This window comes from Aulostomus chinensis, chromosome 19 (genome assembly GCF_037954235.1).
Source record: "Aulostomus chinensis isolate RoL2024-O1b breed Wild chromosome 19, RoL_Achi_v1.0, whole genome shotgun sequence".
In the NCBI taxonomy this organism is placed as follows: domain Eukaryota; kingdom Metazoa; phylum Chordata; class Actinopteri; order Syngnathiformes; family Aulostomidae; genus Aulostomus; species Aulostomus chinensis.
The window spans coordinates 6,796,233-6,808,910 of NC_141338.1; the positions used below are offsets into that span (position 1 = coordinate 6,796,233).

At 41.1% G+C, this 12,678-nt stretch overlaps 2 protein-coding genes and 1 long non-coding RNA gene across 4 annotated transcripts in view; 1 reads left to right on the forward strand and 2 right to left on the reverse strand.

The window, feature by feature from the left end:
- itga1 (integrin, alpha 1) overlaps window positions 1-2,839 on the reverse strand; it is a 68,213-nt gene extending 65,374 nt beyond the window's left edge. For both annotated transcript variants that reach the window (XM_086186679.1, XM_086186678.1), the window contains exon 1: window positions 2,678-2,839. The gene's annotated coding sequence lies outside the window, so the exon portion shown is untranslated. The remainder of the gene's footprint in view (window positions 1-2,677) is intronic.
- LOC147243841 (Golgi phosphoprotein 3-like) lies at window positions 1,881-7,747 on the forward strand. The gene is made up of 5 exons (XM_086186680.1): window positions 1,881-2,308; window positions 2,822-2,953; window positions 3,182-3,296; window positions 4,035-4,195; window positions 4,768-7,747. Exons 1-5 carry the CDS (start codon window positions 2,096-2,098, stop codon window positions 5,029-5,031), a joined length of 885 nt encoding a protein of 294 aa, XP_086042806.1. The 5' UTR covers window positions 1,881-2,095; the 3' UTR covers window positions 5,032-7,747.
- Window positions 7,748-8,667: 920 nt separating this feature from the next.
- Window positions 8,668-9,571, reverse strand: LOC147243842 (uncharacterized). The gene is made up of 2 exons (XR_015110312.1): window positions 9,450-9,571; window positions 8,668-9,346 (listed from the first exon to the last, which is right to left on the reverse strand). It is a non-coding gene; the product is annotated as an uncharacterized LOC147243842 (long non-coding RNA).
- Window positions 9,572-12,678: the final 3,107 nt, after the last annotated feature.

A 12,678-nucleotide genomic window follows, 5' to 3' on the forward strand; every position in this document is an offset into this window, starting at 1 on the left:
TGTTTCACAGCTGTGCAGACTAAAGCTCCTGATACCTGACGCAGCTGACCATAGAAGGGCAGCTACGCCTCCCTAGCGAGGGACGCCTCAGTCCTCACACACAGACCCACTGCTTACAACAGCAGCAGACATCCTTAGAGCTGAATAAGAATAAAGGCGGAGACAAAATCACATGAGTGATTACTACAATAAAAGCATGAGAAATAAAAAGTTATGGTACACCATCATATTAGGGCAAGTATGAAAAACTCTGTTGTCTTCTTGAGTCTCTGTGAGACTCATTTCAAAGGCAAAATACCCCTAATTATGAAAGAATATATTAACTCTGGGAATTAGGGGGTCACAAACTATGTGATATGTTGCTGCTTGTTTACTTGTCTTTTGGATTATTTCAGTAGAAAAGAACCACCTGCAGAATAATTACGTCTACACTCTTTAAAGCTATGCGAGACAATAGTACTGGCCACGACTGTAACCTGCTAGAAATACTGCACTGTCACTGCAGTGGGCACTCAGTACGTACTTTAATACTTGGATGTGAAACACATAAAAGTTGCACTCGTCCGCGACACAAATAGGTGTTATATCATTTCCATAAAACAGACCAAAACGGCACATATGAACCGAAACAGCGTATGTGTGATTTCAAAAACAGGAAACGATTACATGCAGTGAAAATAGCTACAGGGCCCGGGTGTTGTGCAGCCTGTATCATTCATATCAAGTGTCTTTCTGGCTGTAAATCAAAATATCTGTCACAAAGATCTTAAAGTTATATGTCATTCTTCCAACCATTTGGTCCAGTCAAGCCCCAGCACAAAGCAACCTGGATAAGGTGAAACGAGGGCTACATGGAGGAGAAGTGAGGGGAGTCAGGGCAAGTGGGGGACAGTTTATTTACTATGTCATCATCAAGAGTGGACTTCTGCCAAAGATGAAGTGGCTCCTCTACTTCCTGAGGCACTAAAGCTCAAGTGAGCAGTATAAAGCCTCAATATTCTGGGTTATAAAATCCTTTAAATTTCATGTGAATAGCAACATGAATGTACTAGTGGTTCTATTAATTTAACCTTTAAAATCTGTTGTCAGCAGTGTCAATTTTAAGTCAGTGGCTGCAATGTGTCCTCCATAACCCACCACCAACAACACAACATCCTCGAAGGACCTTACAGCAGCAGCACTTTTACACCAATCCTGCCACCTTGTGCTGAAAGCTTGAAGTACAGTGTCTTAACTTGAATCTCAGCAATTCTTAATCGATTTAAACTTTGATTTCATTCAGTCTTTCATGTAAATAATTTCAAACAACAAAAATTGAAGGCTCAACCAAAATGTAATAATAATAATAATAATAATAATAATAATAATCAATCTATCATTATTTATATAGGCATCTCAAGGAACATTACACAAAGAGTAGGTCTAGTAGAACCTTACTACTACTACTACTACGACTACTACTACTAATAATAATAATAATAAGAATAAGAATAAGAATAAGAATAAGAATAAGAATAAGAATAAGAATAATAACAATAATAGATTAAAACATCTACAAAATAAAAATGTCTGCCAGTAATGTGTTTTTAAGGTAGAAATGATCGTTAAATATGTAAACGTTTAAACATTTTTTCACAATTTGATCAGACGTCATTTCGTTGAGAGAGAAATACGGAATAAAACATGAGATAATAACTGCGGTACATAAACAGTTGGTGTGTTTGGTTTTTGGCCGCCAACGGCAGAAGTCTGGGCAGCCCTGATATCCGGGAACTGTGTGGCAGAAACAGGAAAAGGGCTGAAAAACATCCTTAATTTCACTAGATGGCGGTATAGCAATGTTATGGATGCAAACGGTTTGAAATATCAGAGAGGAAAAAGAAGAACGTCGCTTCACTGCCACCATGTTGGATCAGGAAGTGGGCTGAGTCTAAGCAGGAGTCCCGAGTCCAGCTTAAAATTAACGTCTGTCTTTACTCGATCGGTCAGCCATTTTACCATTTTCACCCATAACATTCTGATTATATGCTGGGTGGTCTTCTGACCGGTCGAGGTAGGCGCTTTCTCTGGATTAAACCGTTTTACGGTACTAGATATGACTTCTCTAGCGCACAGAACCTCGGGCCTCGTCCAGCGGAGGACTGAGGCCATCCGCAGCGCTGCTGCCGCCGACAAGGAGAAGGAGTCGGACGCCGATGAGGACGAGGCGCGCCGCGGGGAGGAGGACGACGACGAGAAGGGGGACTCGAAGGAAACCAGACTCACATTGATGGAGGAAGTGTTGCTGTTGGGCCTCAAAGATCGAGAGGTGGGCTGTTGTAATCCCATAACCGGGTTAGCGTCTCAGTTAGTCTCGAGCTACTTCCCCTTGATACGTCAACAGTCGCGTTTGCAAAAGTCAACAAAGCCAACTTTCATCCCCTTCCCTCGTGTTATTTTGACCATAGCCTCGTTACTGTCAATTTTCCTGACTCGGGGATTGTTCATATAAACCAAAGTTGGTATTGTTAGCAAGTAACAACGAAAAACACAATAACACCGCTTCTTTAAAAAAAAATTGATGACTGTTCGTAGCTGTTGTAGATTTGCGTGTAAATGAAAATGATAAGCTGAATCCTGCGAAACCAGTTACTCTACAAAAATTCACCAATTTGCTTCGCTACGTAGCCTTCGTTACCTTGACAGTTTTCTTGACAACTTGCCAGTATACGACTCCTTCTGGGCCTGGAAGTGCCTCAGCTCATATTGCAGAGCGACCCAGCAACACGTCAGCGTGGCAAGCTAACAGGAGCTACACCTTTGCTGGTTTGTCTGCTCGCAGGGTTACACGTCTTTCTGGAACGACTGCATTTCCTCGGGCCTCCGTGGGTGCATGCTGGTCGAACTGGCCCTCAGGGGGCGGCTACAGCTGGAGGCCTGCGGTGTAAGGAGGAAAAGCCTCCTCTCCAGGAAGGTGAGAAAGATTGTCACCAGATGAAGAAATCAAAAACAACAAAAAACAGTTCATGTTCTAATGTATCCCCACACCCTGTAATTAAGAGGCTCTGTGCTTCATTGTTGTTTGATTTACTCTATGTACATGTCAAAGAATGCGTTGATATTCCTGTTTATCCAGGGTGTTGACCAACACCAGGCAATCTGAAAAGAGTCAGAGATCAAATGTTTCCTTTTGTTTGTTCAGGTAATCTGCAAGTCCGATGCACCGACAGGAGATGTGCTGCTGGATGAGGCCTTGAAGCACATTAAAGACACCCAGCCTCCGGAGACGGTCCAGTGCTGGATAGAGCTGCTGAGTGGTGAGAGTCTTGCATCACCTGTTGATATGTTTCCATGTTCATAGATGTGCTGTTCCTGTCATCATCGAACTTTAGAAATGAATTGTTCCGATAAAAAAAAACAAAAAAAACATTGCACGCTGTCATGAAAAACCTGGAAAAGTCGGAATTTGAATACCGGCCTGCAACGTTTTTTTTGTTGTTGTTGTTTTGTTTTTTGATAAAAGAAAATTTTTGAAATTCAGATACATGAATATTAGTGGCTGGTTCAGTTATAAATGACTGAAAATGCTTTTTTGGTTATAGTGATATAATACATTCTTATGTTGAAATAAACCACATGGGTTCTCATTTATTCTAATGAGATATACTACAATTTGACAGGTGTTTGGTCTGTTTTTCCTGTATAAGCGGACGTTTCAGAGAACAGTCATGAATATTTTCTTCAGATTCATAGAAATGACAAATAAAATTTATTGATCCCCCCTGGGCAAATTCGAATGCCACAGTAGCACAAGGCAGGAGAACAGGTGACAAAAAGACATTAAATGGGAAAGAGACAACAATAAGTTAAAAAAAAAAACTGCAACACAATAAATAAATACTCAAAAGAAACATTAAAGTGACATTAAAAGCCTGACTAACAACTATTATAAAATTGTCCAATAAAACAAACTGCGTTCATTCATTATACCTAACACAAGCCAAAGTGATACGATGTGATTTTAACTCTCTATCTCAACCCCCGTCCTCCTGTAGGAGAGACCTGGAATCCCTTGAAGCTGCACTACCAGCTGAGAAATGTCCGAGAGCGTCTGGCAAAGAACCTGGTTGAGAAAGGCGTTCTCACCACAGAGAAACAGAACTTCCTGCTTTTCGACATGACCACACATCCGCTCACCAACAGTACAATCAAACAGGTAAATTACTGGGAGACGAAGTGATGTAGTTTATGAAGAGTTACCAGAAATGATGCTGAGACAGCTCTAATTGTCAGACACTGCTTGACGGAGGAGGGATTTATACGATCATGAACACATAAAAACTCTCCTGCATGCTCATCACTTTTATGCTCTGTCGGCACACAAAGACACATTTTATGAGCGTAAGAGTCCCGGAGGCACCTTGTCTGCAAGTCAGCAAGCAGCCCTGATGAAGTGACACTGCTCTGTGTCTTTTGACAAAACTGGAAATGATAATAGGGATCCTGGGACAGCAGTGGTTTGTTGTATTTCTATGAAGAGGAGAGAGGCTGCCGGTTTGGTTCCTCCCGTTTTATCAGACAACCCCACACACACAGCTTGCAATTTTGCACTAAGCAACCAAGCTTAAAGTAGTATGTGTTACCTTTTTGCCTACACGGTGGTCAAAAAGCTCTTAATAATGTCTCAGATGTAGCCTGCTGAAACCTGCAGGAACCCCAAATAATGTTTGTCAATGATTTAAACTAGTTTCCCCGTGTAAACGCATACATCCATATTGTTCCTTGCAGCGCCTTGTCAAGAAGGTCCAGGACTCTGTGTTGGAGAAGTGGGTCAACGATCCCCACCGCATGGACAAGCGAGTCCTGGCCCTGATCCTCCTGGCCCACTCATCCGACGTCCTTGAGAATGCCTTCGCCCCGCTCCAGGACGACCAGTACGACCTGGGCATGAAGAGAGTCCACACGCTGCTGGAGCTGGAACCGGAGAAGGAGAGCACAAAGCCCAACACCAATGAACTCATGTGGGCCGTGGTGGCTGCATTTACTAAATGAAAACACCGGAGTGCTTGGACTGGAAGATCTGGCTATGGTCTGTGTTATTTAATAGGTTGAAGGACTACACTTTAATGAGACAATCTATTTTTGGTTGGGGAGCCTGTTTGTGCATCTATTCCGGATGACATTTTAGGCAGCAGTCCATATTAACCCAGTGCAATCTGATTGGTGGCGGGCTTCACCCAGTAACATTTTGGTCGGTGGGAGTGTTCTCTAAATGACAAATAACTGGCTGCTTCACACTGAGAGGTAATTAGTCTACTGCTGCCAGGTTGGATGTACTTAACATCAACATGACAAACAGATTGGCGGGGGGGTGGGGGGTGGTTGGCTTCTGTTATGTTTGATGACATCTTAGAAGATGGCAGTGGTAGTCATGGTGAATATGAAGATTTTGACTGGGGCCAAGTTTCCCTTATTGCACCAAGGAAACCTCATCTCTTTCTCTCCTTCTGGCCAAGATCTGGCCAGAGTCACATCCCGGTATTGTCTCCTACGTCGAGTGCGGGGAAAAACGATAGCCAATCCTTGTGGCTGTTGGCAGTCTTTGCACTCGTGCAGGTGTCCCACTTCCATCTCTTCATTCCTACGTGTGTTTGGAGTACACACTGGTAGAGTAGACTGACTGAATGTCTTATGAATTTGAATTCTCCTTTCATCCTCACTCCATTTTTTTTTCTTTTTGTTGAGGAGGAGGAGGAAAGAGAGGCTTTATTTCAGTTCCTGCATCCGTCATACGTGAGCCAGCTGAATTTGGCCCCAAGAGACTCGAAATGAAGAATTCACTCTTGAGTCCTTCACAAAACTTTTATTTTTAATTAATTTCATGTTTATGCAACAGTCTATTTTGTGCTTACAGGATGAAACTAGTCTTCCGTTTATGTTGCTAATAGATGCTTGGGAATAGTTTGCCATTTATCAACTATTTTGCACAGTCAGTAGGCCTGTAGGTAGACCATTGCTTTTGGGGGGGGGGGGGGTTCTTGGGTTGACTGAGAAGCCAAATTTTGATGATGAGATCAAAAATTGTGGATCTTAAAATCCACACTTTAACAAGCAAAAAGTCTTTATCTAGAGCTGTTGATCTTTACTGATACTTAGCATTCCTCTCGGCGTGTTCTGCACAAGTGTTCCAGGTGCGACTCAAAGGTGTAAGGTTGTAGTGAGAAGCCTGTACAAGATTTACATGATCGGTATGATTAAATGTTGCTTCAGACTTAACAAGTGGGCTCAGAAATGCCAGGCTTGTTTCACGTGCTCAAGGGTCTGTTCATCTAAATTAATACAAAAGAAACATTTTCTCACTTACAGGTTGTAAATGGCTCCTTTATTAGCTCCACCAAGGAAGTCAGCAGGACCACGCAGGAACTATGAGGCCGAATTCCACCACACGTGGTGGAGGGGTGTAGCATGGGCCAAGGAAGAAAGTGTAAAATCTCGTGGCAGATTAGTTGTAGCAACACCTGGTGGCGACAGGAAATGTCATGTTTGCTTCGGGGTTTTTCTTATATTTTAATGCTGTCCCCCTGGTTGGTCGACCAGATCCATATCAGGTTTGGTTAGAAATGCTTTAAGAAATTGGCGGTGGTTTACTGAGAATACTGGGTTTTCGTTTAATTGTTTTACCATGGCGAGGTGACCAGTTCTGACAATGTCGCCAAAGGACACAAATCTGGAGAAACAGGACACGATCAGAACGTTCCCACAGATTCACACGGTTGAGAGTCCCGATCTGAAGAAATCTACAAATTAAGTGAGAGCACCACCTCATGGATGCAGGAAGTCATATTTACATCATAACCAAAATCCCACCCTCTCTCTACACCTTCCTTAGCTAATATGCTGGGGGGTGCAAGGGCCCACTCATCGCTGCATGTAGCTTTATTTCATGCCTGAGCATGAAAGTGTCAGGGGCTGAAAGTTCACCTTGGTGTGGGTGAGCACTCTCGGTGCTCTCCAGTTTAGGTTTTGAGACATCAGAGATACCAGCCTTTAATGCTGGAGATGATCATGAGGAATCAAACACTAGAAGACAACAGTTTTAATTTCTGTTGGGGGAAAAAAACAAAAACAAACTGGTCCTTCTCTGGATAAGTGAGAAAATGTTTATCTTTTTGAATTTCGGGGGAATTCTTTCCCCTTTAAATTGCTCCTGCAATATAATACATAATTCAGTTTGTCACATCATAATTGTTTTCTATCTAATAAGCCCGTTTGGGCGTCTTGTACTGTTTCATACATGCAGATGACAGCAGGGTAACTTTGGCCCCAGATGACTCAGTGTAAAAGGTGGAAACTGTCTTACAACATGCAATCCATTGGAAGGACAACACTCACGCTTTCGTGTGAAGAAGTCCTGTTTCAATGTCAAATGATTGTACGTGTTCTTGTAGTCTGATCTATGTGTGAAGTTACATTGCCTTTTGTTTCATGGCATACGATTCTGTCCTTTTTCTACCTGCAGAGAAGCCTACAGGTATGAAGAAGTGTTGAGATCTGTTTACAGCAAAGAGACCATGCATGCTATCGGTGGAGGGCCAGGGTACTCGTGGAATTTGCTACAGGAGAAGGCTTGTATGTACTTATTAGTCATTTATGTGTACGATCTAATGGAATTAAATGAAAGGGATCTTCTCAAATATCCTCTATAATTCTGTATGCTTTTGTATTACCACACAAAATAAAGTAAGGATCCTTTAAGTGCCTGAATTTAGCACCGGTTTGCTGTGGTGTTTTTTTTTTTTTTTTTTTTTTTTAATTTTATATTCTCTGTATATTTGTGGGTGAGTTTAATGAACACGTGATGAACATTCAAATGAAAGACACCGGAAAATGAAGGTGTTCCAGGTCAGATGGACAATTTAATCTTTTGGGGTTTTTTTTTATTGTCAGACTTTTATTTCATCATTAACTATTAAAATGAAGATGAATTGAGGTCCTGTACACACGAAAGTGTTGCTGCAAAATTTAGGTCACAGAATGGAGTTTTTTTGTTTTTTTTAACTTAAACCCGGCTAAATCTTAGTTTTAAAGTGCATGACAGATGATTGGATCTGAAGTGGATGGCGTTTAAGTTAAAACAGCCACAAACATGGTGACCCAGTTGCTCCAATCACTTGCCGAGGTGGTCTGGGACATATTTGACCACTAGCGTCCCTGACATGGACGTAACAGGAAATCAAATCCTCAATTCGGGACACGGTGGTTGTTCTGGTGACATACATGTACTGTATATTATTTCTTGAACATCTTGCTGCTTGCATGGCTAACTCATGGTAAGCAAATCCTGTGAAAGACTCATGAAAACTGTGAAAGGGGCCCTTTGACCTGGTCGTGGAAGTGGGGCGTCCTCCTCTCTTCTGCTATAAATTAAAGATTTCTTTCTGGATTCACAGGATGATTTTTACCATGTCTGATCCCATGGGCAGTCAACTATGAAGCTAAGCAAGCCAGTTATTGCTTTTACGTGACTTCAGGGTTCACCATCTACATGAAAACAGTCTGTCTTGAGTTATTTATTCATTTCTGACTCTTGGAAACCCCATTCTCACCATACAAGGCTGTTCTACATGAATTCAGTTTTGATAACTGATATTATGTAACCTCCTTGCAAGAGCCTTCTCAAGACAGGTATAAACAGGGTCATAGTTCATTGTGATGTCAAAACGAAAAATACCAAGTCAAATGTTACAACAAATGCTTTTAAAAATGTAAAACGGCTGAGAAACTACACAGAAAATGTTTTCCTTCAAACATAAAGCTCAGCAATAATATGCATTTTTTTTAACTGTGGTTTGCCGTCACCGCCGTTGTAGCGCACAGGAGCAGATACATGAATGAGGAACTTTTTTGTTGTTGTTTTCCTTCAACATAAACTGAGCCGTCTGCATAAATGTCCGCATATGTTATCAGGTATGCAGTGAGTCCATGTGACAGTCTGCATCTTCTTTAGAAAACCCCCATCCAGAAATCTTAGTTCCAGTCACACCAACTTCAATCTAATGGATCAACAGGCCACCGCGTGTCTCTGCAGAGCCGAGTCAGCCTTGTCCAGACAAAAATCCTGGTAGTTCTTCTCATCCATCCTTCTGTCAGGGGGTGTTTTCACTGGCTTGAGGGCCGCCTGCCTTCTAGAAGTAATCCACATCTTCTGTTGTGGCTCTGAATGCGATCAAGCTGCACTTTAACGTCGTGTCTCATTTGATTTTTGTCACGGTTTTGTAGTTCTTGATGAGTATTTTCAGCAGGCTGTACCACCAGTATAGTTCGTCTCCGACATGACGCAGCTCATGTGCAACAGTGGCAGCAAGATCTGACACAAGACAAGACAATTGATAAGACAGATTGAATTTTTACATACAAAAGACAGGAACACAAAAACACAATCCAATGGGTAAACCTTCATAGACACTCACCTTGTCCACTCATTTCTATTCCTGCCTGTCTGGAAGTGAAGAGAACGCTTCAGAAAATTCAGTTCAGTTTTTTTTTCCCCTCAGTTCCTATAAAGCTCAGTTGTTGTGGCTTCACAAGAAGGAACAAGTCTGAACTATTGATAGCAGCACAAGCTTACATACTGTTGATGACGTAACAGCACGCCTGAGGAATCCCCGTTGGTCGCAGCCAAGTACCTCCCACAAAAACATCATGGGTGCCCTTAATCAGTTGGCTTACATAAAATGTTTGTGCATTTTGTAGACCACAAAACGTACTGTTTGTGCAAAGTTGTGTACTTTCGATCATCATAAACATGCTTATGTGGGCAGATGACGGGAGGGGGGGGGGCATTTAAGGGTTATTTTACATAGGAAACTTTAAAATAAGCCAATGACAAATGCAGGACAGGTGAAGAAGGTTTTAGTGGTTTCGCAGGCTGTAATGTTTGGTCATATCAAACCTGCTCCAGATTACAGGTTGGACTGCATTCATTCACTTAACACTTAACACTTACATAATCCTGACGTAAAGTTTTATTACTTTTTTCACCCCTTCAAGAGGCTCCATGAGCATCAGTACCTGATTTTGTGTCCCAGTTTGCTGAGAGTGATAAGATATTTTCACATACTGGTTGTTATTATGTTATTTTACACACTTTTAAAATGACTCACCTGTGATAACTAAGATGTGTGCCTATGTACACGTGAACATGTATAAGACCCACACAGTGGTTCTTGTATGGGTAAAATGTACCCTTTGATTTTAACATTATTTTAATTGATAACTATACCCTTTAACCGATGTAATTCTGGTGCTTTTATTATTTATATTTTCTAATAAACTTCATTTGTTGTATTTTTTAATGAAACGATTACGATAACAATAACACGCTGTCATTTTTAACATGATGTATTTGGAAAAACGTTGGATATCTTTATTATGTGAAAGTATTTTATGGATGAGCCTTTTTTTGCACATGAAATGCGCACAGTTGAAGGTGGTGAAGTTGGTTCAAGGGCAGCTGGTACTAAGATAACATTTACACTCACAGAAATACTAGACAACAAAAGGAAAATATAGCCTGAGTAAACGCAATGAATAAAAAGTGAAAACAACATCCTGTGATTGTCAATAAACTCCTGCATTCATCCCAGAACACAGAAGCATTATTTCCACATCACCATTAATTAAATTACACGCTGCAGGCTGGTGACCTACATACAGCAGGAGCTCATTCAAATTATACAAAACAAAAGACACTTGTTAATATCCTTTTAAACAAGCTACGATTCCTCCAGCAAATGGACGTGATAATACAAAATGTCTCCAGTTTCTCTTCCATCGGCACACACAAGTCCAGGCCTGCCCTCCTGCAGCTGGTGTCTTTGAGGAAACAGGGAAGAACCCTGGAAATTACCAGCAGGGCTGCAGTCAGGTGATCTGCTGGGAGCTGAATCACAGTAATGAGTTCAGGATCGTTTCAGTGTGGCACAATAACGAGAACGAAAGAAAGAAGAAAGGGGAGACAAATACCAGATTTGTCAACACCTGACAGAAACATGGAGTTGATCTGTAGCACAGCGTGATCACAAGGTTCCACAACATGCTGATACCGCTGTTGTTAAGGGTTAATGCTCTTCCATTGCCATATCCTGATGGTAGTATGATGAAAGCTGGGCGTTTTCACCAACCACAAACACATTTATCAGAGTTACACTGTGCTTACAGTGTTGGTCATTCAGTCAACAAATGTTTATGAACTCCTTCCTCCACCTGTGTGTGTGTGCGCGCGCGTGCGTGCGTGCGCGTGCAAGCGCGCACGCCTGAATGAGTTATAAAACATTAGCTAATCGCTTCACAACCATGGTTTACGTTTTACCAAGAGTTCTTGTGGAACATGATAGATATTTTTAATTTCACGTTAGATTTATTAATAACACATCATCAATCTGTTCCAGTATCACATGACTTAAATGAAGAATAAGCTTCTGTCAGAAATTAAGGACTGAAACGTTTTTCTATCATGCTCTATGATAGAGTATTTGATTTTGGATTCTACTTTAACAATGAATTAAAGCTGTCAGATATTAATCATACGGACACACGTTTACAGCCAACAGGTCCTGAGACAGGCAGCCAAGATCATCAAAGACCCCTCACACATACTCCACTCTGCATTTGAGTGGCTCCCCTCAGGGCGACGCCTCCACTGTGTGGCCTGCAGAACTGAGAGGAGGAAAGCCACCTTCGTCCCCAAAGCCATTCTTTTCTTTAACTATAGCTGCTAACACCTTCCCCACACCAACACCCTACACACACACACCTACATACTCTCCCCGGACTACTCAATATCCTGTCTTCACTGTTACACTGTTTATACTGTTTACATTGTCTGCACTTTATTCACTCACTCCAGTCACCTTACTCTTCATTTTACATTGTGTACATACTGTATGTAGTATATTTATTGTATTTTTATCTTTAATCTTATTTTTATTCTCTTATTTATTCCCACTGTCATGTCCCTGTTTTTTTTCTATTGTTTTTTAATGTCATGCTGCTCAGTTGTACCGTACTTTAATTGTCCCTCGGGGATAAATAAAGTCATCTGAATCTGAATCTGAATCTGAATCAAGTTATAAACAACTGAGGATCTTATATGTTACATTTTATATGATTTTAGACCTCTTTTAAGACCTATCTTTTACTTGTAATTCAGATTGTTCTTGTCATGTAGTATTGTTGATATGTATCTGTCTATCTGTCTGTCTGTCTATCTATCTGTCTATATATCTGTCTGTCTGTCTGTCTATCTATCTAACTGTCTATCTATCTATCTATCTAACTTGAAACCATGAGGGTGGTTTATAAGTTTGTTTTTTTATCATTCAAATGTAAAATGATTTAAATGTAAAATATTTAGACACTCGGTCCAATGGTTTGTGTATATAACCGCTGGTTGGTCGATCACATTGCTGCAATGGGTTACTAATTTTCGCTGAGGTCACATGTTATTGTATTAATTTGTCTTTTGTAAAAAAAAAAATTAAAGGACACGACATTTTATAACTAACATCGTCAAACTAACGCTCTACACTCACATCTACATTTTAAAGAAATGAAAGTGCTGTAAGGATCGACAGCGTAGGTGATTGTGACGTCACGAAGGAGCGTCACGGTTGTCGCCATGCCCCGCCCACACCAGAA

Bases quoted from the DNA above. Each gene is read 5' to 3' on its own strand.
- LOC147243841 (XM_086186680.1), top strand. From the start codon at position 2,096: ATGACTTCTCTAGCGCACAGAACCTCGGGCCTCGTCCAGCGGAGGACT. The intron at 3,297-4,034 runs GTGAGAGTCTTG...GTCCTCCTGTAG, and splicing joins CTGGATAGAGCTGCTGAGTG to GAGAGACCTGGAATCCCTTG. The intron at 4,196-4,767 runs GTAAATTACTGG...TGTTCCTTGCAG, and splicing joins CCAACAGTACAATCAAACAG to CGCCTTGTCAAGAAGGTCCA.